The sequence below is a fragment of the Ranitomeya imitator genome, chromosome 2 (genome assembly GCF_032444005.1).
Source record: "Ranitomeya imitator isolate aRanImi1 chromosome 2, aRanImi1.pri, whole genome shotgun sequence".
NCBI lineage: Eukaryota > Metazoa > Chordata > Amphibia > Anura > Dendrobatidae > Ranitomeya > Ranitomeya imitator.
In genome coordinates, this window is record NC_091283.1 from 109,754,406 (window position 1) to 109,777,545 (window position 23,140).

Genomic DNA, 23,140 nt, shown 5'->3' on the forward strand with positions numbered 1-23,140 from the left:
CTTAGGAAACTTACTACCAGGAATCAAATCGATAGCACAATCACAATCCCTATGCGGAGGTAGGGCATTGGACTTGGGCTCATCGAATACATCCCGGTAATCAGACAAGAACTCTGGGACCTCAGAAGGGGTGGATGACGAGATAGACAGCAATGGAACATCACCATGTACCCCCTGACAACCCCAGCTGGACACAGACATTGATTTCCAATCTAATACTGAGTTATGGACTTGTAGCCATGGCAACCCCAACACGACCACATCATGCAGATTATGCAACACCAGAAAGCGAATATCCTCCTGGTGCACAGGAGCCATGCACATGGTCAGCTGGGTCCAATACTGAGGCTTATTCTTGGCCAAAGGAGTAGCATCAATTCCTCTCAATGGGATAGGACACTGCAAGGGCTCCAAGACAAACCCACAGCGCCTAGCATACTCCAAGTCCATCAAATTCAGGGCAGCGCCTGAATCCACAAATGCCATGACAGAATAGGAAGACAAAGAGCAGATCAAAGTAACGGACAAAAGAAATTTCAACTGTACCGTACCAATGGTGGCAGACCTAGTGAACCGCTTAGTGCGCTTAGGACAATCGGAGATAGCATGAGTGGAATCACCACAGTAGAAACACAGCCCATTCTGACGTCTGTGTTCTTGCCTTTCAGCTCTGGTCAAAGTCCTATCGCACTGCATAGGCTCAGGTTTATGCTCAGATAATACCGCCAAATGGTGCACAGATTTACGCTCACGCAAGCGTCGACCGATCTGAATGGCCAAAGACATAGACTCATTCAGACCAGCAGGCATAGGAAATCCCATCATGACATCCTTAAGGGCTTCAGAGAGACCCTTTCTGAAAATAGCTGCCAGCGCACCTTCATTCCATTGAATGAGCACGGACCACTTTCTAAACTTCTGACAATAAATCTCTATCTCATCCTGACCCTGACACAGAGCCAGCAAATTTTTCTCTGCCTGATCCACCAAATTAGGTTCATCGTACAGCAATCCGAGCGCCAGGAAAAACGCATCAATATTACATAATGCAGGATCTCCTGGCGCAAGGGAAAATGCCCAGTCTTGAGGGTCGCTACGTAATAAAGAAATAATAATCCTAACTTGTTGAACTGGGTCACCAGAGGAGCGGGGTTTCAAAGCCAGAAATAGTTTACAATTATTTTTAAAATTCAAAAACTTAGCTCTATCTCCAGAAAATAACTCAGGAATAGGAATTTTAGGCTCTAACATAGGATTCTGAACCACTAAATCTTGAATATTTTGTACATTTATAGCGAGATTATCCATCAAAGAGAACAGACCCTGAATGTCCATGTCCACACCTGTGTTCTGAACCACCCTGATGTAAAGGGGAAATGAAAGACAGAACACAGTGTAAAGAAAAAAAAATGGTCTCAGAACTTCTCTTTTCCCTCTATTGAGAAGCATTAGTACTTTGGGCCTCCAGTACTGTTATGAACAGGTAATTCAGAACCACAATGGACATTGAAGTTCAGAGCACACAATGTGACCTGACAATTACCAAAAAACATAGGACGAGCTCTGAGACGTGGGAACTCTGCTGACCGCAATCCCTAATCCTATCCAACCACACTAGAGGTAGCCGTGGAGCGCTCCTGACCAGTCCTATGCGCCTCGAGCACAGCCTGAGAAACTAGCTAGCCCTGAAGATAGAAAAATAAGCCTACCTTGCCTCAGAGAAATACCACAAAGGAAAAGGCAGCCCCCCACATATAATGACTGTGAGTTGAGATGAAAATACAAACGCAGAGATAAAATAGATTTAGCAAAGTGAGGCCCGACTTACTGAACAGACCGAGGATAGGAAAGATTGCTTTGCGGTCAGCACAAAACCCTATAAACAACCACGCAGAGGGGGCAAAAAGACCCTCCGCACCGACTAACGGTACGGAGGTACTCCCTCTGCGTCCCAGAGCTTCCAGCAAGCAAGAAAAACCAATAAAGCAAGCTGGACAGAAAAAATAGCAAACAAAAATAACACAAGCAAAACTTAGCTTATGCAGAGCAGACAGGCCACAGGAACGATCCAGGAGGAAGCAAGACCAATACTAGAACATTGACTGGAGGCCAGGATCAAAGCACTAGGTGGAGTTAAATAGAGCAGCACCTAACGACTTAACCTCAACACCTGAGGAAGGAAACTCAGAAGCCGCAGTACCACTCTCATCCACCAAAGGAAGCTCATAGACAGAACCAGCCGAAGTACCACTCACGACCAAAGGAGGGAGCTTGGCCACAGAATTCACAACAGCCGTCTCTTGATACCCGTGAACATCATCCGTTGTTTCTGGACCAGGGCGGAGTAGTCGGGGTAAATAGCAATTCTTTGACCTCCAATTGTCAAATCCATCATATCTCTAGCCTTCCTCAGGATAATGTCTCTGTCTCTGTAATTTAGAATTTTGGCAAGCATGGTACGGGGATTCGCTCTAGGGACAGGTGGTTTCGGTGGGACCCTGTGGGCTCTCTCTACCGCAAATACTTTTGTCAGTGCTGCGTCACCAAAGGTCTCCAACAGCAAGCTTTCAATATACTCAGTGGGATTCCTCCCCTCAGTTTTTTCCGGGATACTCACTATACGTATGTTATTTCTTCTGGACCTATTCTCCAGATCCTCATTTTTTGCAGCTAGTTCCGATATTGCTTGAGCAAACTTCTTCTACGCTTTTTGCAGCTGCACTATATGATCTTCCGCAGTGCTCACTCTCTCCTCTACAACCCCCACACGTTTGTCAATCTTCTGCAGGGCTGCATTTATCTGGGCTGTGTCACCCTTGACCTCCTGTATCTGCTGGGTCAGGGACTGTTTGCATGAGGACACCAGCGCGAAAACGTCTCTGAGGGTGGGCTCTGCTCGTGGCACCATGTCTTCAGATCCCCCTACTACCACCGCCATACTGCCATCCCTGCTCCCCTGCTGTACCTCTTGCTCTTCTGCTGGGTTCTCCTCCTCCTCCTCGATATCAGCTCCGGCTTCCTCCTCTGCCTCCTCTGCAGCCTCCACTCTAGCAAACTGCTGGAGCTTTGCCGCCACCGCCATGCGTTTCTGACATGCAGCGTTCTCCTTATCCGCCTTCTCCCTGGCGTCGGCGCCATCTTGGCCGGTCCCTGCATCGCCGGCTCCGGCGTCCTTTTGCCTCCTCCTGGTCATAATTACTGACCCCGGGGCTGCCGCTGTACACCGCCGCGCTCCCGGGACTCTCCAGCTGCCGGTAAGCACCGCAAAACACCGCTCAGCGGAGGTTTATCAGGATTCTAATAAAATCAGCAGCGGGAGCGCTCTGCCGCACATCCGCTCACATGGACATTCAGGCCACGCCCCCACCCCATCTTTACTTCCATGTGTGCCTAATAGCATCCTGAGACCATCCATAAACCAACTGCCGTAATTGCAGCTATCACAGATTGACTGCAGCATTTAAGGGGTTATCAGAAGCACCCATAGATCAGCTCCAATTGGTCCTGTTACAGGCAGATGCTAGATGTGTAACACAGCCAAAATGTGCATGGTATGGTGTGGGCTCAGCTCCTGAGCTCGCTCCATGCACCTACACCCAACTTGCATTTCAGGTACAGCGGATGTCGGGAAGCAGTAAAACACAGTTTTCTAATAAAGATTTATGGCCAAAATATTTAGTTCATGAATACTGTGTGGTCAGAGATTTGTAGTCGGCTGTTTCCAGCAGTCCCAAAGACTATGAAAAGAGTGTGGGTTGATATAGCACTCCTTTGCTCCATTTAAGACAGGACTTTACAGAGCCCGACTACTGGGTTCCAGAACCTCGATCTCAGGATGTTGGGGTCAGCAGTCAGACCAACCTCAGTGATCAGTAAGTTCTCCCCTATCATACAGATAGGTGACAACTTACCATTGTGAGAATAACAATGAAACCATTAATGTTATTCTGTAACACTGAATAAACCTTGTATTTTGCGGGGAAAGAATGCACATGATTAGTTACCTGGAACTCCAGTTGCTCCCGGTCGACCAGAAACTCCTTGGACTCCTTTCTCACCAGCAGGACCAGGTGGACCAAAGCCAGGAGGACCCAAAGGACCTCTATCACCTGGAAGTCCAGGGAGGCCAGGTTCGCCTGGTTGGCCACGTTCTCCTTTGAAAGCAAGACCACCCTGCAAAATTATAAGAATCATAATATCACATCTTATCAACACGTAAAATTTGTATTGAAAAATAGACCGCTAGAAGGATGATACTCTCAAAAAAGATGGATACTATGTATAACATATGAAGTAACTGAAAATGTGTTGCAGGAAATCTGTTCTACATAATGAGTCCAGTATAGGAAATTCTTCTCTATAACATAATAATGTAGCATCATCTCTGCGCCATGCCTTTCCTCTGTTATTCCTCTGGAAATGCATAAATAAACTAAAAAATGGACATTACTATTGTATATAGTGTGTATCCCTAAGTCAGCACTGATTAGGTAGTGTTAAGATTATGAAAGAATTTTCCCCACTGACAAAAAGAATAAGAAATGGCCATAAAGAAAATGGTATGGCCATCTAAAAAAATAACACACATACCGGCTCTCCCTTAGGCCCAGGAAGTCCAGGAATTCCATCTCTTCCAGGGCGACCATCAAATCCAGGGCTTCCTGCTGGTCCTGGAAATCCAGTATCTCCTTTATCTCCTTTCAGTCCAGGAAGGGCAACCACATCACCAGGATCACCTTTAGGTCCAGGGCGACCAGGGCTACCAGGAGAACCAGAGAATCCCTGTGTGGCACAGTTATTACACGCTTACCACACTCATTGTGAAAATTTCTCTTACGTGATTTCCACAAAACATTTCTTGGACAAACAATACTGCAGTTGAAACCAAATGGAAGTGTATTAAAAAAGAATGGGAAATATTAAACTTAATTATAGAATTTAAACTTCAATTTCTTACTAAAATATTAGCAATAGCAGTGGCACTTTTCCAAGGGAAAAAAAAGCATATACTGGTCAACATAGGCATAAAAATGTTCACAAATACCGTTATACTTATAGAACTATGAGATAGCATTACTTTACTAAATAGTTTTACATTTGTTTCTGGTCATTGTAAAGCTACAATACCATTTCTCCTACGGATTGATGATAAGCTTTGGGCTTATTTGCTTTAGGCTATGATCACACCATTAGTATTTGGTCAGTAATTTACATCAGTATTTGTAAGCCAAAACCAGGGAGGAACAATCAGAGGAAAAGTATAATAGAAACTCATCACCAAGTCTGAATTTCTCACCCACTCCTGGTTTTGGCTTACAAATACTGATGTAAAATACTGACCAAATACTGAATGTGTGAATGTAGCTTGAGAGCAATAGACAAAAACCAGTACACTATAAACACTTACTGATTGGCCAGGAGAACCCGACAAACCAGGAAGACCAGGATCACCTTTTGGTCCAGGATAACCAGGCACCCCTATGAAAATAATAAAAAAGTATGCAGATTGTTAATGTTTGCCAATGTTCTCACTGTGATGAGCCCAAATGTTTGATTATAACATAGCCCAAGTTGAAAGGAAGAAAGAACAAGGTACACAGGCATAGGACCATAAGATCAGAAGATCTTCTGAACTGCAAAGACCAACCTTGTGTATAGCCATGAAGCACCCCACTAGTTCATAATGTTTTACTTCTTAAATGTAGTTCCTAATTATTTCCAGAGGACCTTTCACTCACTCCAAAATATTGAGTTGAATACCTTGTAGAAATTCCTGAACGCCCCTGATTCTGACACTCTTTTCTGTTTTTTACTACGTCACTCCATTGCAGAGATATTCCCATTTGTTTCATTTGGTTAGAAATATGTGAAATCTCTGGTTGTAGGCCAACTGGATGTTTATTCAGTCTTCTTTGCGGGTGTGCACTTTCAATCCTCCTTCTGAAGCTGCCAATCACAGTTCGGCAGGTGATCTAGCAACCTCATAGGCTGCTTAGATGTAAATTTCAGCAATTGTGAGGATTGGGTGATTGTGCATGCGCCGTAGAAGACTCTGAAGAAACGCCCAACTAGTCTACAAGCAGAGATTTCACATGCAGTGCTTCAAAATCAGCAAATGTGAATATCTCTGCAAATGATTGACACGGCACAAAATGAAAAAAAAAGCGACCAAATCAGGGGAGATCAAGGATTTTTACAGGGTATTTAAGTGCATTTTTTTAACAAGTGATAGGTCATCTTTAAAACACTGGTAACAAGAAATGTTCAATTAATATTATATCTGTATGTACCAACAAACAATTATATATTGTTTTCCCCTCAAACTTTAAACATGCCTCAATCACACATATCCTCAAAAAGCCCTCTCTTGACCCATCCTCTGTATCTAGCTATCGCCCTATATCACTTCTCCCCTATGCCTCAAAACTACTGGAACAACACGTCCATCTTGAACTGTCCTCCCATCTATCTTCCTGCTCCCTCTTCGACTGCTTACAATCTGGCTTCCGGTCACACCACTCCACTGAAACTGCCCTAACTAAGGTCACCAATGACCTATTAACCGCCAAGAGCAAGGGACACTACTCTGTCCTCCTCCTCCTGGACCTGTCCTCTGCCTTTGACACAGTGGACCATTCCCTATTATTACAGACCCTCTCATACCTTGGCATCACAGACTTTGCCCTATCCTGGATCTCGACATACCTAACAGACCGGACATCCAGTGTCTCCCACTCACACACCACCTCCTCACCTTGCCCCCTATCTATTGGAGTCCGCAAGGTTCAGTCCTAGGGCCACTGCTCTTCTCCATTTACACCTTTGGCATGGGACAGCTCATAGAATCTCACGGCTTTCAGTATCATCTCTATGCTGATGACACACAGATCTACATCTCTGGACCAGATATCACCAGCCTACTAACCAGAATCCCTCAATTTATGTCCGTTATTTCATCCTTCTTCTCTGCTAGATTTCTAAAACTTAACAAGGACAAAACAGAATTCATGATCTTTCCACCCATCTCACGTGACCCCCCAAACGAACCTATCCATTACAGTAAACGGCTGCCCACTCTCCCCAGTCCCACCAGCTCGCTGCCTCGGGGTAATCCTTGACACTGATCTCTGCTTCAAACCACATATCGAAGCCCTTTCCATTTCCTGCTGCCTTCAACTCAAAAATATTTCACGGATCTGTATATTCCTAAACCAAGAATCTGCAAAAACCCTAGTCCATGCCCTCATCATCTCCCGCCTCGACTACTGCAACCTCCTGCTCTGTGGCCTCCCCTCGAACCTCTCGCACCCCTCCAATCTATTCTAAACTCTGCTGCCCGACTAATCCACCTGTCCCCCCGCTATTCCCCGGCCTCTCCCCTCTGTCAATCCCTTCACTGGCTCCCAATTGCCCAGAGACTCCAGTACAAAACCCTAACCATGACGTACAAAGCCATCCACAACCTGTCTCCTCCATACATCTGTGACCTCGTCTCCCGGTACTTACCTGCACACAACCTCCGATCCTCACAAGATCTCCTTCTCTACTCCCCTCTTATCTCCTCTTTCCACAATTGCATACAAGATTTCTCTCGCGCATCACCACTACTCTGGAATGCTCTACCACAACACATCAGACTCTCGCCTACCATCGAAACCTTCAAAAAGAACCTGAAGACCTACCTCTTCCGACAAGCCTACAACTTGCAGTAACCACCGATCAACCAAACCGCTGCACGACCATCTCTACCCTACCTTTTTGTATCCTCACCCATCCCTTGTAGATTGTGAGCCCTCGCGGGCAGGGTCCTCTCTCCTACTGTACCAATCGTGACTTGTATTGTTTAAGATTATTGTACTTGTTTTTATTATGTATAACCCTCCTCACATGTAAAGCGCCATGGAATAAATGGCGTCATAATAATAAATAATAATAATAATATCTGTCCAGCAGTATTACAAGTATAAAAATCTTCTTTACTTACCTGGACTCCCAGGAGTACCAGGTTGGCCAGGTTCTCCTTTCTGGCCTTGAATGTCATTTCCTATGCAATTGAAACATGTATCTCCAGTGTCACCTGCAGACATATAATATATTATAATTTATTAATGCATAGACACAAATACATGTAAAGTGAAGATGAAGACCAAAAATGATTATGCAGACATCAATATCACAGTGATGTTATATCGTTGTCACACTGTTATGTATCATATCTAATGCTTCTTATCAATCCTACAATAGAATAATATTGATAAGCCTTTTGGAAAAGGCTTACATAGTAATAACTTCAGAAAAGATGCTATATTATTGCATAAGAACTAATTTATATTGAAATTTTTGGTAGACAAGCTTTTGCTTAAAGCGAACCTGTCAGCAGGATTTTGCTATGCAACCCACAGGCATTGTCTGGTTGGCATTGTTAATCTGATTGTGGTTCTTGTGTATCATTATCTGAAAAATTCTAACACTGATTACAAAAGAACCACAAGACAGATTTCTTCACTCCAGGTATCATCTTAATCAGTTTAACACTGCCAACCTCACAATGCCTGTAGCTTACTTAACAAAATCCTGCTGACCGGTTCGATTAAACAAGACAAGTTACAAACCTGAACACTAAAAATTACCTTTTTGTCCTCTTTCTCCAGAAAGACCTGGATCACCTTGGAGGCCTGGAAGGCCTGGTGGTCCTGGCATACATAATTCTCCAACTAAGAATAAAAAAAAATAAAAACATTTTTATTGCATTCACTACAAATAACAGGTTATTATTGGCTTCCAGCAGCATGGTTGAGACACTGGCTCTATCTGTGTGCTCTTGCATGATACATAGGCAGCTTTCCCTCTGCAGCATCAGAGGAGCACAGGGACACTGAAGTTGGCCGAGTCCTGAAAATGAATCGGCTTTAGAGCAGCACTCGCAATATCAAAAGCAAAGAGCTTGCAAGCGCTGAGCTCACTGCCTAGGATATCAGCCAAAGGCAGTAGTTGATAGAATTAAAATATCCATCCATATAGGTATTTTAAATAGAGATAAATTATAAAGTTGTTTGTTTTTACAAATTGTTTAGAAGTTTACTCTGCAATTAACAAGATCAAAATAAGCCCTGTTCATCCAGTATTTCTGTTTACATTGAATTACGGTAACAATAAACCATCTGAACAGTAAAAAGTTGTAGGAACACTAGTTATTAAACTGAAGGGGTCAACGAGAATTGTCCAACTGAAGAAATCAAAGATTTTGTTAAAGGGGTTATCCTGAAATTTGGTTGTTTTTCCTCCCTATGGGGCTAAGACCTTGCTGGCAAGTAGTTGCTAACTATCTGCGTGTCCTCTCCTACTCAGTGCTTTCATGAACCTCTCCAGCCGGCGATGCTCCTGTTTGTTTGATGTCACATAGATAAAGCAGCTTCTTCTCTTTCATTCTGCTCGATTGATGGGACGTAACTGCCGATATCATGCTGATTGACAGTCAGATCACTGGTGCATTAGGTCGAGCATGCTGTCAATCAACATGACGACAGTAAAGCAGACTGGAAGAAAAGCTTCTCTATCGACAGGTTAAAGGAAGCAAGAGAACCGCTATCTGAGATTGTCGAGGAGCAGAACAGGTAAGTCGTCAGCAACTACTAACCCGTAAGTTCTTATCCCTATATGGGGAGAAAAAAAAACATCCTGGGTAAAGTTTTTTCTGCCTGTGATTGTCATCACAGGCAGAATTATAAAGCTGTAGTCCGATAACTTAGATTCGATACTGACAATAGGTGTTGTTCACAGCTCACCTCATTCCCCTCCCTGCCCCATAACCTCTGCACAGGAGACTCAGCATGCCTAGAACACTCTTCAGCAAAAGTCAAGGGGCCAAATTTACTAAAATTAGCATCACTCTTCTAAAATGATTTGTGACAAATATTGTAAGAAAAGCAGATGATACATTATTTTTCTATCAGTATCTGTATGTAATCAGTAAAAAGCTAATAAATTATACACTCTCTATAAGAAGCCATCAAAATACTTACCACCACCTATTGAAGACCCAGGAGGTCCAGGTGGTCCTGGAGGTCCAACACGGCCATCTGCACCAGGAGTGCCTGGTATTGATATTCCTGGAGGGCCTTGATCTCCTTTTTGTCCTCTTTCTCCTGGAAAGCCAGGGTCTCCTGGGGGACCAGTGGCAGAGGTACCTAAATAGAACAAAAGAAACAATATATTTTGATATTCAATAGTACTGACAAATTTTAAAGGGTTTGTCCAAATTTAAATCTAAATAATTAAATAATATTTACTCATCCTTTTAGGAGAACAATTTTTTAATGCAACACTTTGAGAGCCTCAATGTGATTCTTGACACTGAGAACGTGACATCCAGTTCACAACATATATGATAAGTGATCCGGTTAGTCACATTGCTGATCACATGACAAAGAAGAGGAATGGACCTAATTTAATTAGTGATTATAGGCCAATTCTAAAGCGTTCACTTACCTTTCTTGCAACTGTAAGTATTGTATTTTATTATATATGTTTCTCTAAAATAATTACAAAGTGGTAAAAAAATCTGAAAACTACATTGATTCAAAGATTATCACAAATATGTCTTGTTTAAATTAAATTTATGTTAAACATATTTCAGAGAATTTTGGATCATCATTTTTAATTTTATATATCTCTATCTATATGAAAAATGTATTTCTTGTAGTTTTCCTTTTGGACACTGAGCCTAATATCCTAACATTAGGATGATTTCTGTTCTATAGAGATAATAATAAGATAACTGCTCAGAAGTTATCAAATGCAAAATTTCAATTGATTCTAATACCAATATACGTATGGAGTACAGCGCAAAAGAGACAGAAGGATTTGCACAAGCCTATATGCTTGGAACAACATTCCTTCCGAGTTCCTTCAAAAACTGCAAGTAAGTGCACCTAAAAAAAATTGATAAGTTTTGAAGACAAAAGGTGGTAACACCAAACACTCTCCACAAATAGAATGTTATCCCTTAGATCCAATTAAGTAGCCTTTCATACAGCCAATTCAGGTCTCATACTTTTGCACTGATGAGGAGCAATACCCCAAAACACAGTGTTGGCAAATTGAGATTCTGGTTTGGCTTCTAGGTTAAGTCATGTGACAAGGCTCATTAAAAGGTCGATAGTGACTTTTAGGATTGCTAATCCCAATGTGTGACACTACAGTCCAAGTCCTCTTCCTTGTTTCAACATATCCCAGTGATATTCTATTTTTTAGGAAATTAGAAGGGTTAAAAGTTAATCAGCAATTTTTTCAGCTTTCAAAAAAAATATGCAAACCAATTCTGAAGTCACTTTGAGGGGGCATATGTGAGACAGTAAATACTCCAAGGTGACACCATTTTAAAAACTGCACTCCTCAAAGTGCTCATAACCACATACAAGACAATTATTAACTCTTTAGGTGCTTCATAGGAAGTAAGGCAACGTTGAAGGAAAAAATGAAAATTGTAATTTTTTCCATAAAAATTTTGCTTTAGCTCACATTTTTTCATTTTCACAAAGCTAACAGTGGAAAATGGGCCATATAATTTGTTGTGCAATTTCTCCTGAGAACGCAGATTCCACATATGTGGTGGAAAACTACTGTTTGGGCTCAGGGCACGGCTCAGAAAGAAAAGAACCACAGGAACACACAAAGACGGTAACACCCTGGACCTGGTCTTCGTCCGGCTCTGTTCAATCTCCTACCTAGATAACTCACCGCTTCTGACCACAACATTCTCTCATTCAAACTCACAATTCCTCGCCCACCCCAGCACATTCCTTCCTACCACACATTCAGAAATCTACATGCTATCAACCCTCACACACTTTCAGACTCCCTACACTCATCATTGTCCCCAATCTCCTCTTTTTCCTGTCCTGATCTGGCTGTACATCATTACAATGACACTCTTAGAAGCATCCTGGACCAAGTACTGCCCCTCACCCTCAGAACTTCCAAGCACAGAGTAAAACAGCCCTGGCTCACATCGCAAACCCTATTTCTCCAGCGATGCTCTAGGAGTGCTGAACGCTTATGGAGGAAAACTCGCACACCAAAAGACTTCATACATTTCAAATTTATGTTAAGGGCCTATAACTCTGCCCTTCACCTTGCCAAACAGACCTACTTCACCACCCTGATCTCCTCACTATCCAACAACCCAAAGAAACTTTTTGACACCTTTCAATCCCTCCTCAGGCCAAAAGCACAAGCCCCTATTACAGACATTTGTGCCGATGACCTGGCCTCCCACTTTATAGAGAAAATAGATAACATCCATCAGGAAATCCGCTCCCAGACACCAAGCTGTTATGATCAGGTAATTCAGCACCACAATGGACATAGAAGTCAGAGCACATACAGTGACCTGACAATAACCCAAAAACACAGAACGAGCTCTGAGACGTGGGAACTCTGCCGACCGCAATCCCTAATCCTCTCCAACACACACTAGAGGCAGCCGTGGATTGCGCCTAACGCTCCCTATGCAACTCGGCACAGCCTGAGAAACTAGCTAGCCTGAAGATAGAAAATAAGCCTACCTTGCCTCAGAGAAATACCCCAAAGGAAAAGGCAGCCCCCCACATATAATGACTGTGAGTTAAGATGAAAAGACAAACGTAGAGATGAAATAGATTTAGCAAAGTGAGGCCGGACTTTCTGAACAGAGCGAGGATAGGAAAGGTAACTTTGCGGTCAACACAAAACCCTACAAACAACAACGCAAAGGGGGCAAAAAGACCCTCCGTACCGACTAACGGCACGGAGGTACACCCTCTGCGTCCCAGAGCTCCCAGCAAGCAAGAAAAAACAAATACGCAAGCTGGACAGAAAAAATAGCAAACAAAAATAACACAAGAGCAACTTAGCTATGCAGAGCAGCAGGCCACAGGAACGATCCAGGAGGAAGCAAGTCCAATACTAGAACATTGACTGGAGGCCAGGATCAAAGCACCAGGTGGAGTTAAATAGAGCAGCACCTAACGACTTCACCACATCACCTGAGGAAGGAAACTCAGAAGCCGCAGTACCACTCTCCTCCACCAACGGAAGCTCACAGAGAGAACCAGCCGAAGTACCACTTGTGACCACAGGAGGGAACTCTGCCACAGAATTCACAACACCAAGCGCAGCGACTCCCATCCCTCCCTGCATCTCCTCTGGCTCAGTCTCCACATTCGATCCCATCACAGAAGAAGAAGTCTCCAAGCTCCTCTCTTCTTCTCGTCCGACTACATGCACTACCGACCCCATTCCCTCACATCTCCTCCAGTCTCTCTATCCAGTCGTCACAACTCACCTAACTACAATCTGTAATCTCTCCCTCTCCTCTGGCATTTTCCCCTCCTCCTTCAAACACTCTATCATTACTCCATTACTAAAGAAACCCCCCCCTCGACCCATCCTGCACAAACAACTACAGACCAGTCTCCAATCTCCTCTTCATCTCTAAACTCTTGGAGCGCCTGATATACTCCCGCCTTACCTGTTACCTCTCCAATCACTCCCTCCTATACCCTTCACAGTCCGGTTTCCGCCCCCTACATTCGACAGAAACGGCACTCATCAAGGTGACCAATGACCTTCTGACAGCAAAATGTAACGGTGACCACTCTCTCCTCATTCTTCGCGATCTTTCTGCAGCTTTCGACACTGTTGACCACCCTCTCCTACTTTCAAGGCTCCAATCATTAGGCATTAAGGACACTGCTCTCTCCTGGTTCTCCTCCTATCTTTCTGACCGCTCCTTCAGTGTTCTGTTCTCTGACTTCACTTCATCTCTTCTTCCTCTCACTGTCGGGGTACCTCAGGGCTCGGTCCTTGGCCCCTTTCTCTTCTCCCTCTACACAGCCCCAATTAGACAGACCATCAGCAAATTTGGCTTTCAGTACCATCTTTATGTGGATATAATAGATGAATGTGGATAAAATCCGCGCTGCTGCAACAAATAATGGATCCAGATATAGTTATAAGATGTTCGGATGGTTTATTCAACACTTTTCGAAGCTCATGGCTTCTTCTTCAGGAAGTTTCCACAGATGACTGCGCTTTTTTTGTCTCCTACCTTTCTATACTATCTTTATGCCGATGACACACAACTATACACGTCATCCCCTGACCTTACCCCTGCTGTACTACAGAATGCCACTGATTGTCTGTCTGCCGTCTCCAACATCATGTCTGCTCTCTATCTGAAACTCAACCTCTCCAAAACTGAACTTCTTCTGCTTTCGCCATCTACTAACCTCCCTAAATCTGACATTTCCCTCTCCATGGGTGGCACCATAATAACACCCCGGCAGCAGGCACGCTGTCTGGGTGTTATGTTTGACTCCAATCTCTCCTTCACATCCCATATACAATCTCTTGCCCGCTCGTGCCGCTTACACCTAAAGAACATCTCTAGAATCCGCCCTTTTCTCACCATGGAAACAACAAAAACCCTCACTGTCGCCCTGATCCACTCCCGCCTGGACTACTGCATTGCTATACTAATTGGCCTCCCCCTTACTCATCTTTCCCCTCTCCAGTTCATCTTTAATGCAGCAGCCAGGGTTGTCCATCTAGCTAATCGTTACTTGGACGCATCCGCTCTTTGCCAGACGTTACACTGGCTGCCCATTCATTACAGGATATAATTAAAAGTACTTGCTCTCACCCACAAAGCTCTCCACAGTGCGGCACCCCCTTACATCTCCTCCCTCATTTCGGACTATCGGCCTAACCGACCGCTGCGCTCTGCAAATGACTTTCGACTAACCTCTGCACTAATCTGTACCTCCCACTCCCGACTACCAGACTTCTCCCGTGCTGCGCCAATCCTCTGGAATGCTCTACCCCAATATATTAGGACCATCCACAATTTGCATAGTTTTAGGCGCTCCCTCAAAACACATTTGTTCAGAGCGGCCTATTACGTTCACTAATCAAAGTCATTTTATGTTTGTGTGTGTGTCTATCCCCTACCCCCTGAAGATGGTTGGACCATCATTGTAAATACACCATTGTAAATACACACCTGTACTTTGTATCTCCCCCACCTCATTGTAGATTGTAAGCTCTCACGAGCAGGGTTGTCTTATTTTGCTTTAATTATTGTATTGCTATCGTTGTTACTTATGACTGTTGTGTTTGAAACGGTTAAGCTGTAAAGCGCTGCGGAATATGTTGGCGCTATATAAAGATTATTATTATTTTATTTTTTTTTCTACCTTTTTTGTAAACCTGGGTGCAAGTTATTTTAAGATGCATCTTATAGTCTGAAAAAATATATTAATGCAAGAGCTATTTCTCTTACCAAATTTTAAATTTTAATAGTGGTTTTCTGCCTAACTTTGCTTTCTATGAAATGAATGAAAACCCTACAAGGAATCTGCAATACTACTATGCCATGTAGGTATTACTTCCAGAATGGCTCATGACAGTCACAACTTCTAGTTCCCAATGGATCAGTAATAGCTGCTCTCACAGGTGACGTACTTACTTTGCATCTTTTCAGAAAAGCGCTTGCTAATTTTTACATATAAGTTTTCATTCTACATATGGCACCATTTTTAAATCCACCTACTTTTCCACTTGATTTTTAATACAAACTGTATGGTAAATTATACATTAATTTGTCATAACCTCACCTGGTGGTCCTGGAAATCCAGGTGGACCTTGTAAACCTGGATAGCCACGCTCTCCTTTACTTCCAATTAATCCTGGAGGTCCAGTGTTTCCTTTTGGTCCAATTGTCTGGTCTGACCCAGAAATTATCTATGGAAAAAAATTATGCAAAGTTTTCATTGGAGCTGCTTAGTCCAAAACAAGAATAATTAAGAATTTTTCATTTATTAGTGATACAAAAGTGAAGCTCTAAATTAGAGCCATTTTAATCTATGCATGAGGAAATTGTCTTGTCAAAGTCCCATAATAAACACATATTACTATGCAAACTATAGTATCTTACATCAGCGAAAGAGTTAAGTGCTTGAAAGGTTTATTGTACTTTCAAGAAACTGCAGAATAAGCCATACTGTGTGTTCATGAGAAAAAAACACTATTTCTACTTTACAATCCACTCTGAGCTGGTGGGTGGAGACGAGCTGTTATGATATCTCCCATACACATAATATACAGAGATGTATTCCTACTCTTCATTCCTTAGTTAGCATACAGGGAGACGCAGAAGCAAAATGGAGGAAAGTATACAGTAGTACTGATCAGTGCAGAGGTGAATCCAGTTCTAGAGAGAAATAAAATACTTCTTGTAAAGCTCAGAATGATCTTTCTGTGTCTCACACCATATGTTTTCTCACAATGCTCCTCTCTCCTTTTCCCTATTTACATCTCCATGAAGGATGAGTAACCTGACACCTCATTGTGCTGGCAGTCTATTTTGTGACAGTTGAGGTGTACCTTCAGAGACATGGAGATTTTGGGTGGCAGGGGTCAGGGGGAGATGTGGCTCATAAAGGGCGAAAAAGCAGATTTAGCTGATATGATGTATTACAAAGCATCTTACAATCTCTTGAAGTACTGATTTATGAAACGTTTGTTGTACGGTTCACATTGAAGCTCAGCTGAACTACGTTTATGTCAGTCAGTATGCTCTGACGAACAAGAATAGAAGTTGTATTGAGGGAATGGAAATTGTAACAGCTCACTGTATGCTCCATCTGGGGACTACAGCTAGGTTTAGTAAGGTTCAAATGGCTATAGTGAAAAATGGGCCAGCCATGTACACAAATTGCAAGATGGGACTTTCTCTATGTGCAGCTCCGTGTGCACATCCGCACTGTGAACAAGTGCTGAAGCTGCCTTTACATTGCATTCACAATCCTGGAAAACTTAACAAATAGTGCATGCTGGGATTCTTTTTCCATGCAGACCATCGATCCATATGGAAAATCGTACATGTCCACTGGCTATAATGGGTCTGTGTGTTTTCCATGTGTTGCCAGTGGCGCACATGAATAGCACATGGACTAGTCTGAATGGGCCATTTAATTAACCTTCTGCTTTCAAATATGCCACAATCACGAGTATCCTTAAAAAAACAACCCTCGACCCAACCGCTATGTCCAGCTATAGCCCAATATCGCTGCTCTCATTCGTTTGCAAACTCCTGGAGCAGTACGTCCATGCTGAACTTTCCTCCCACCTCTCATCTAACTTGCTCTTTGACAATCTACAATTTGGTTTCCGCCCCCATCATTCCACTGAGATTGCCCTGACCAAAATTACTAACGACCTACTTACAGCCAAAGCGAACGGACAATACTCTATACTCTTCCTTCTAGAACTGTCCTCTGCTTTTGACACAGTTGACCACTGCCTCCTACTACAGGTCCTCTCTTCCTTTGGCATCAAAGACCTCGCCCTATCCTGGATCTCCTCATACCTTTCTAACCGCACATTCAACGTCTCCCACTCCCACACTACCGCCTCATCCAGCCCTCTCTCTGTTGGAGTCCCCAAGGCTGTGTTCTAGGACTCCTACTCTTCTCAATCTATACACTTGGCCTGGGAGAACTCATAAAGTCCCATGGATTCCAGTACCACCTTCATGCTGATGACACTCAGATCTACTTCTCTGGCCCAGACGTCACCTCTCTGCTGTCCAGAATCCCGGAGTGTCTATCAGCCATATCCTCCTTCTTCTCCTTTCATTTCCTCAAATTCAATGTGGACAAATCTGAACTCATCATCTTTCTTCCATCTCACAGATCTTCCTTACCTGATCTATCTATCACAATAAATGACATCACGCTTTCCCCCGTACCAGAAGTCCGCTGCCTCAGAGTAATCCTTGTCTCTGCCCTGTCCTTCAAACCGAACATGCAATCTCTTTCCAACTCCTGTCGCCTCCAGCTCAAAAATATTTCCAGAATCTGTCCTTTCCTCAACCCTCAATCTACTAAAATGCTTGTGCATGCACTCATCATCTCCTGCCTTGACTACTGCAACATCCTTTTCTGTGGCCTCCCTGCTAACACTCTAACACCCCTGCAGTCCATCCTTAACTCTGCTGCCTGACTTCATCTCTCTCCTCGCTACTCCCCTCTGAATAGCTCTTCATTGGCTCCCATTCCCGCAGCATATCCAGTTCAAATTACTAATACTGACCTACAAAGCCATCCATAACCTGTCTCCTCCATATATCTCTGAACTAATCTCACGATATCTACCCTCACGTAATCTCCAGTCCTCCCAAGACCTCCTTCTCTCCTCCACACTTATTCGCTCCTCACTTAATCGCCTCCAAGACTTCTCCCGAATATCCCCCATCTTCTGGAATTCTGGGGCCCCAACATGTCCGACTATCAACCACATTCGGATCCTTCAGACGGAACATGAAAACCCACCTCTTCAAGAAAGCTTAGGCTAGGTTCACATTAGCGTTTCTGTATAACATCTGCATGCGCAAACGCATGCCAAAATGCATGCAACCGCAAGTTTACACAGCATTTTTTTTATCTGCATCAGCTTACGCATGACGGCAAAAAAAAGCTGCGTGTGCATGTGTTTGTATGCGTTTTTGCCTACGTTTGCGTTGATTATGCGCATGCGTTTGATATTTCCAGGAGGGCCTGTGTCAATGGGCGTGTCTCAAAACAGTTCCTGGACATGCGTAGTCCGAAATACGCAAGCGCATCGAACGCATGTCCTTGTGTACCAATGCGTTCCGATAGACAGTAATGTGTTGTTTTGATGCACACCATCAGCAATCATCCGCATGCGGATGACTGCGCATAATTGACGCCTCAAAAAATGCAACATGTTGCGTTCACCAGACCCCACCGCACACTGCAAAACAACGCAAACGCATGTTCCTGTGTACACCATGTTAAAGATAGGTACGCAAGACGCATGCGGATCTATGCGGATCAAACGCTGTACACAGATACGCAAATGTGAAACCAGCCTTACAGCCTGTAATGACTCCGCTGTCTCCTCACCACTACCGGAGCCACCGCCTCACCAACACAATAGCTACTGCAACCCCCCAACCTACTGTCTCCTTCCATACCATCCTGTACAATTTAAGCCCGCAAGGGCAGGGTCCTCTCCCTTGTGTATTAGTCTGTCATTGTTAGTTTACTTACTGTAAGCGATATCTGTAATTTTTATGTAACCTCTTCTCATGTACAGCACCATGGAATCAATGGTGCTATGTATATATAAATATTAATAATAATCTGTTACTTGCTGATGGTCTAAACAGAGAACTGACGTGATATTTTATTTGCTGGATACATCTAAATTACAATAAGGGCATAGTGATTTCCAAATATGGATACGGGCTTTATTATTCCATGACATAAACAAAAAATGCATAAAATGATCATACCTGCCCAGGAGGTCCGGGAAATCCACGTTCACCTTTTAGACCCTGAAAATAAAACTCACTGAATTATAAAAAAAAAAAATTAAAACTTTTCAAGTGTCAGAATTTAACACCAGGTGAAATAAAGGAGTTGACTTATCGAGACCTGTGTTTTTCATGCCAGTTTTCATTGAGGCCACTGGTGTAGGTTTCTAATGCTGGTGTTCGGCAGCTGAGATATGTGCCAAATTGCTGAATCTGGAGAATATCTCAGCTACCTTACGCCAGCATCAGAAATGTACTCCAGTCACAGACTTGAATGCATTTCTCCAATAATTTCAATATCTTTTGAGGCACAACATTTATCTGAGATGATTTAGTGAATGCTCCATTGAGCAGGAAGTTGAACATGATGACCTTGGAGATTCCTTCCAATTCTAACATTCTATGAAGTTATGATAAATATAACAGGCAGTGCTTGATCGTGGGTCCTCTCGCTATCCTCAGCCCACTTTTAGAAAAGTTGACAAATACCAAAGTAAAGAAAAAATATGTGTAAAAATTAGTAGCACAAACATTTTGTGAAATTTCAAACAGTCTTGCCCCAGATTGTGGAGCAAACTGTGTCGTGAATCGGGCACACAATATTCAAAGCGGATCTGTCAGCATACCTTGACATTTCACTGTATAAGTTGAGTACTCCCCTTTCCTATGTCAGCAGTATCTGACAGGCTGAGAAATAGCAGCAGATTCAAGGCAGATCGCCAGTCACTGCTGAGAAAGGCAGGAAGAGGAGCTTTCCCTTCTTAAAGGGAATCTGACAGTAGGACCGCCGTCTATATGGGCATGTAGGGCATAAGAAGCTGAATAAAATGATACCTTTATATCTGTGATCCGATGTTTTATTCCAGAGAAATCCACGTTTTTCTTCTATGTAAATTGGCTGTTAAGATCTATGGGCCAGACATAGATCTCCCAGAGAATCTGCCTCCAGAGATTATTGTAAATAAAAGAGGGCATTACCAATGTGAGAAATGTAGTTCAGGACAGTCATTACATGTCTCACTCTGGTAATGCTATCATTAATTTATAATAATATCTGGAGGCAGATTCTCAGAGAGATCTATGTCCGATTCATAGATCTTAACAGCTCATTTACATATTAGAAAAATGTGGATTTCTCTGGAATAAGAAAATGGATCACAGATATCAAGGTATCATTTTATTCAGCTTTCTATGCCCTACATGCCCATATAGATGGCTTAGGAGGGATTTATCCTAGTGACAGATTCCTTTTAATTCTGCTATTTTTTATGCCACTTGAGCTAATAGGGTAGCTGATTATACTGCTCTTAAAAAGAACATAAATTTATGTTTCATATCTGCTTTAAATGGGTAGACAAAAATTATAAAAAAAGCCTGCTTTTTTTCAGGACAGTGCCACTCTTCTCGAAAGGCAGAGCCTGGTATTGAACCTCAGTGTCATTTATTTGCGTAGGCTGATATGTGACACCAGACAATAGTGAATAAAGCAAAACAATTAAAGGGAACCTGCCACCCCCAAAATCGAAGATGAGGTAAGCCCACCGGCATCAGGGGCTTATCTACAGCATTCTGTAATGCTGTAGATAAGCCCCCGATGTATCCTGAAATATGAGAAAAAGAGGTTAGATTATACTCACCCAAGGGCGGTCCCCGCTGCTGTCCGGTCCGATGGGCGTCGCGGTCTGGTCCAGGGCCTCCCATCTACATAGGATGACGTCCTCTTCTTGTTTTCACGCTGCGGCTCCGGCGCAGGCATACTTTGTCTGCCCTGTTGAGGGCAGAGCAAAGTACTGCAGTGCGCAGGCGCTGGGCCTCTCTGACCTTTCCTGGCGCCTGTGCACTGCAGTACTTTGCTCTGCCCTGTTGCAGACAAAGTACACCTGCGCCGGAGCCGCAGCATGAAGAAGAGGACGTCAACGTAAGAAGATGGGAGGCTCCGCACCGGACCGCGGCGACCATCGCAGCGGGACCACCCCTGGGTGAGTATAATATAACCTCTTTTTCTCGTCTTTCAGGATACATCGGGGCTTATCTATAGCATTACAGAATGCTCTAGATAAGCCCCTGATGCCGGTGGGCTTACCTCATCTTCGATTTTGGGAGTGACAGGTTCCCTTTAAAGATTTGCTACTAGTATGAAATAATGCAATTTAGGTGAGAAAAAGTTTTTTATACACTTCAATGATAATATGTAATGATGAATTGTGTCAGTTCACAATTTAAAAAAAACTCTACAAAATTGACAAACTTCAGCCTATTACAACTTTAAATAATAACTACATACTTTTAATGTGTTTTTCTTCATATTCAGCAGATACTTTAATTACCTACAAATAGTTGGGGAGTGGCCCCAAATCTTTACACTCCACCGATCCCTCAATAGCTCCCTGAACCGATCAGGAGACAGGGCGCACAACTATGAGGCTTATACTTTCTATTGAGTCCATACCCCACTCTGTGTGCGCATACAGGGCCCTCACCTATCTGTAAGCAATTAAAGTGCCTGCCAAAAATGAAAAAAAGCATATTCAAAATGAAGTTCGAACATATACTTACTTTCTCGCCATCTCTGCCAGTATTTCCTGGAAAACCTCGTTCACCAGGAGCACCCTGAAATAATAAAAAACAAATTGTACATTTGTTTTAGCTTTTTTACATAGAAAATACTTACCGTACTTGGATATAAGTGATTCTAACCTCAATACCAGGGAATCCATTCCTTCCTTCTTTCCCCGGCTTGCCCTATTACGCAATTAGAGAGTGAAAATAATTTCAGAAAAAACAGTCTGGTACACAAATAGTCCCTAACAGGACCACAACATGTATAAAACAGCTAATAACATTGAGCCCTTCTCTTTATGTCTCTATAGCCTAATTGGGCATAAGTAAAGGAGTTTTCCTTGTTCAATTATGGGTGGAAATACTTACTATTTTTCCTGATTCTCCTGGCTCTCCTTTTTGTCCCTTCATACCTCCAGAAGAACCCTAAAACAATATTTTTATTATTAATCTAAATTACATGAATAAAAATAAATGTACTATTATTTTAATATTATTGTACATTGATGATCTACAGTATGTACATAGAAAACATTACCATAAATAAAGCCTCTAAGACCGCGTACCCACGATACAGAAGTAGCAGAGCTGTGGACACAGCGCATGTTCGCTGCATCGAAAGCGCTGCTGTCTATGAACACAGGTATTCACTGAACCCTGCAGATTCACTGAATCCAATACGTTGTACAGGTGACATTTATTTTGTGGAGACTCGCGTCTCTGCAAGATAAATAGACATGCTGTGGTCTGGAAAGACGCGCCGCATGTCAGTCTTCGCGGGTGTCTGTGGATGCATAATGGACATGGGATTTTTTGAAGTCCCATCCACTATACTGTCACAGCTGGCCGCGGAGGGTTTGACGCTGCATAAGTACGCATTGTCAATCCCGCAGCAACTCTGCATCGTGGGTACATACCCTTATAACCTCAGGAATATGTGCACCCTGAGGCCCGATACCTAAAAGCAACTTTGCAAGAATTCTGGTATAAATTGAATTAGAAAGTAACAAAATTTGGTTGCAACTCGAAGTTGCGCAAAAACAATTTCAACTTGTGGTGGTAGTACGCCAGTTTCTCCCATCTCCACCTTAATTGGCAAATCTAGGTGAAGCTTTGGCATGATGTGGCGGGGGATTGGGCGCAACACCACAGCTTTAAAATTTATGACGAGCTATGGTGCTCCTTACGGGAGGGACTGGT

The 23,140-nt window shown here is 43.1% G+C and overlaps 1 protein-coding gene across 1 annotated transcript in view; it reads right to left on the minus strand.

Moving 5' to 3' along the window:
• Nucleotides 1-23,140, minus strand: part of COL4A5 (collagen type IV alpha 5 chain) — a 263,094-nt gene that overhangs the window by 99,078 nt on the left and 140,876 nt on the right. Inside the window, exons 15-25 of the mRNA XM_069747143.1 lie at nucleotides 22,310-22,366; nucleotides 22,079-22,123; nucleotides 21,938-21,991; nucleotides 19,361-19,402; nucleotides 15,657-15,783; nucleotides 10,023-10,187; nucleotides 8,631-8,714; nucleotides 7,985-8,077; nucleotides 5,408-5,478; nucleotides 4,591-4,782; nucleotides 4,005-4,173 (exon numbers count right to left, since the gene is read on the minus strand). Of these exons, the coding sequence (XP_069603244.1) occupies nucleotides 4,005-4,173; nucleotides 4,591-4,782; nucleotides 5,408-5,478; nucleotides 7,985-8,077; nucleotides 8,631-8,714; nucleotides 10,023-10,187; nucleotides 15,657-15,783; nucleotides 19,361-19,402; nucleotides 21,938-21,991; nucleotides 22,079-22,123; nucleotides 22,310-22,366 (1,099 nt within the window). The remainder of the gene's footprint in view (nucleotides 1-4,004; nucleotides 4,174-4,590; nucleotides 4,783-5,407; nucleotides 5,479-7,984; nucleotides 8,078-8,630; nucleotides 8,715-10,022; nucleotides 10,188-15,656; nucleotides 15,784-19,360; nucleotides 19,403-21,937; nucleotides 21,992-22,078; nucleotides 22,124-22,309; nucleotides 22,367-23,140) is intronic.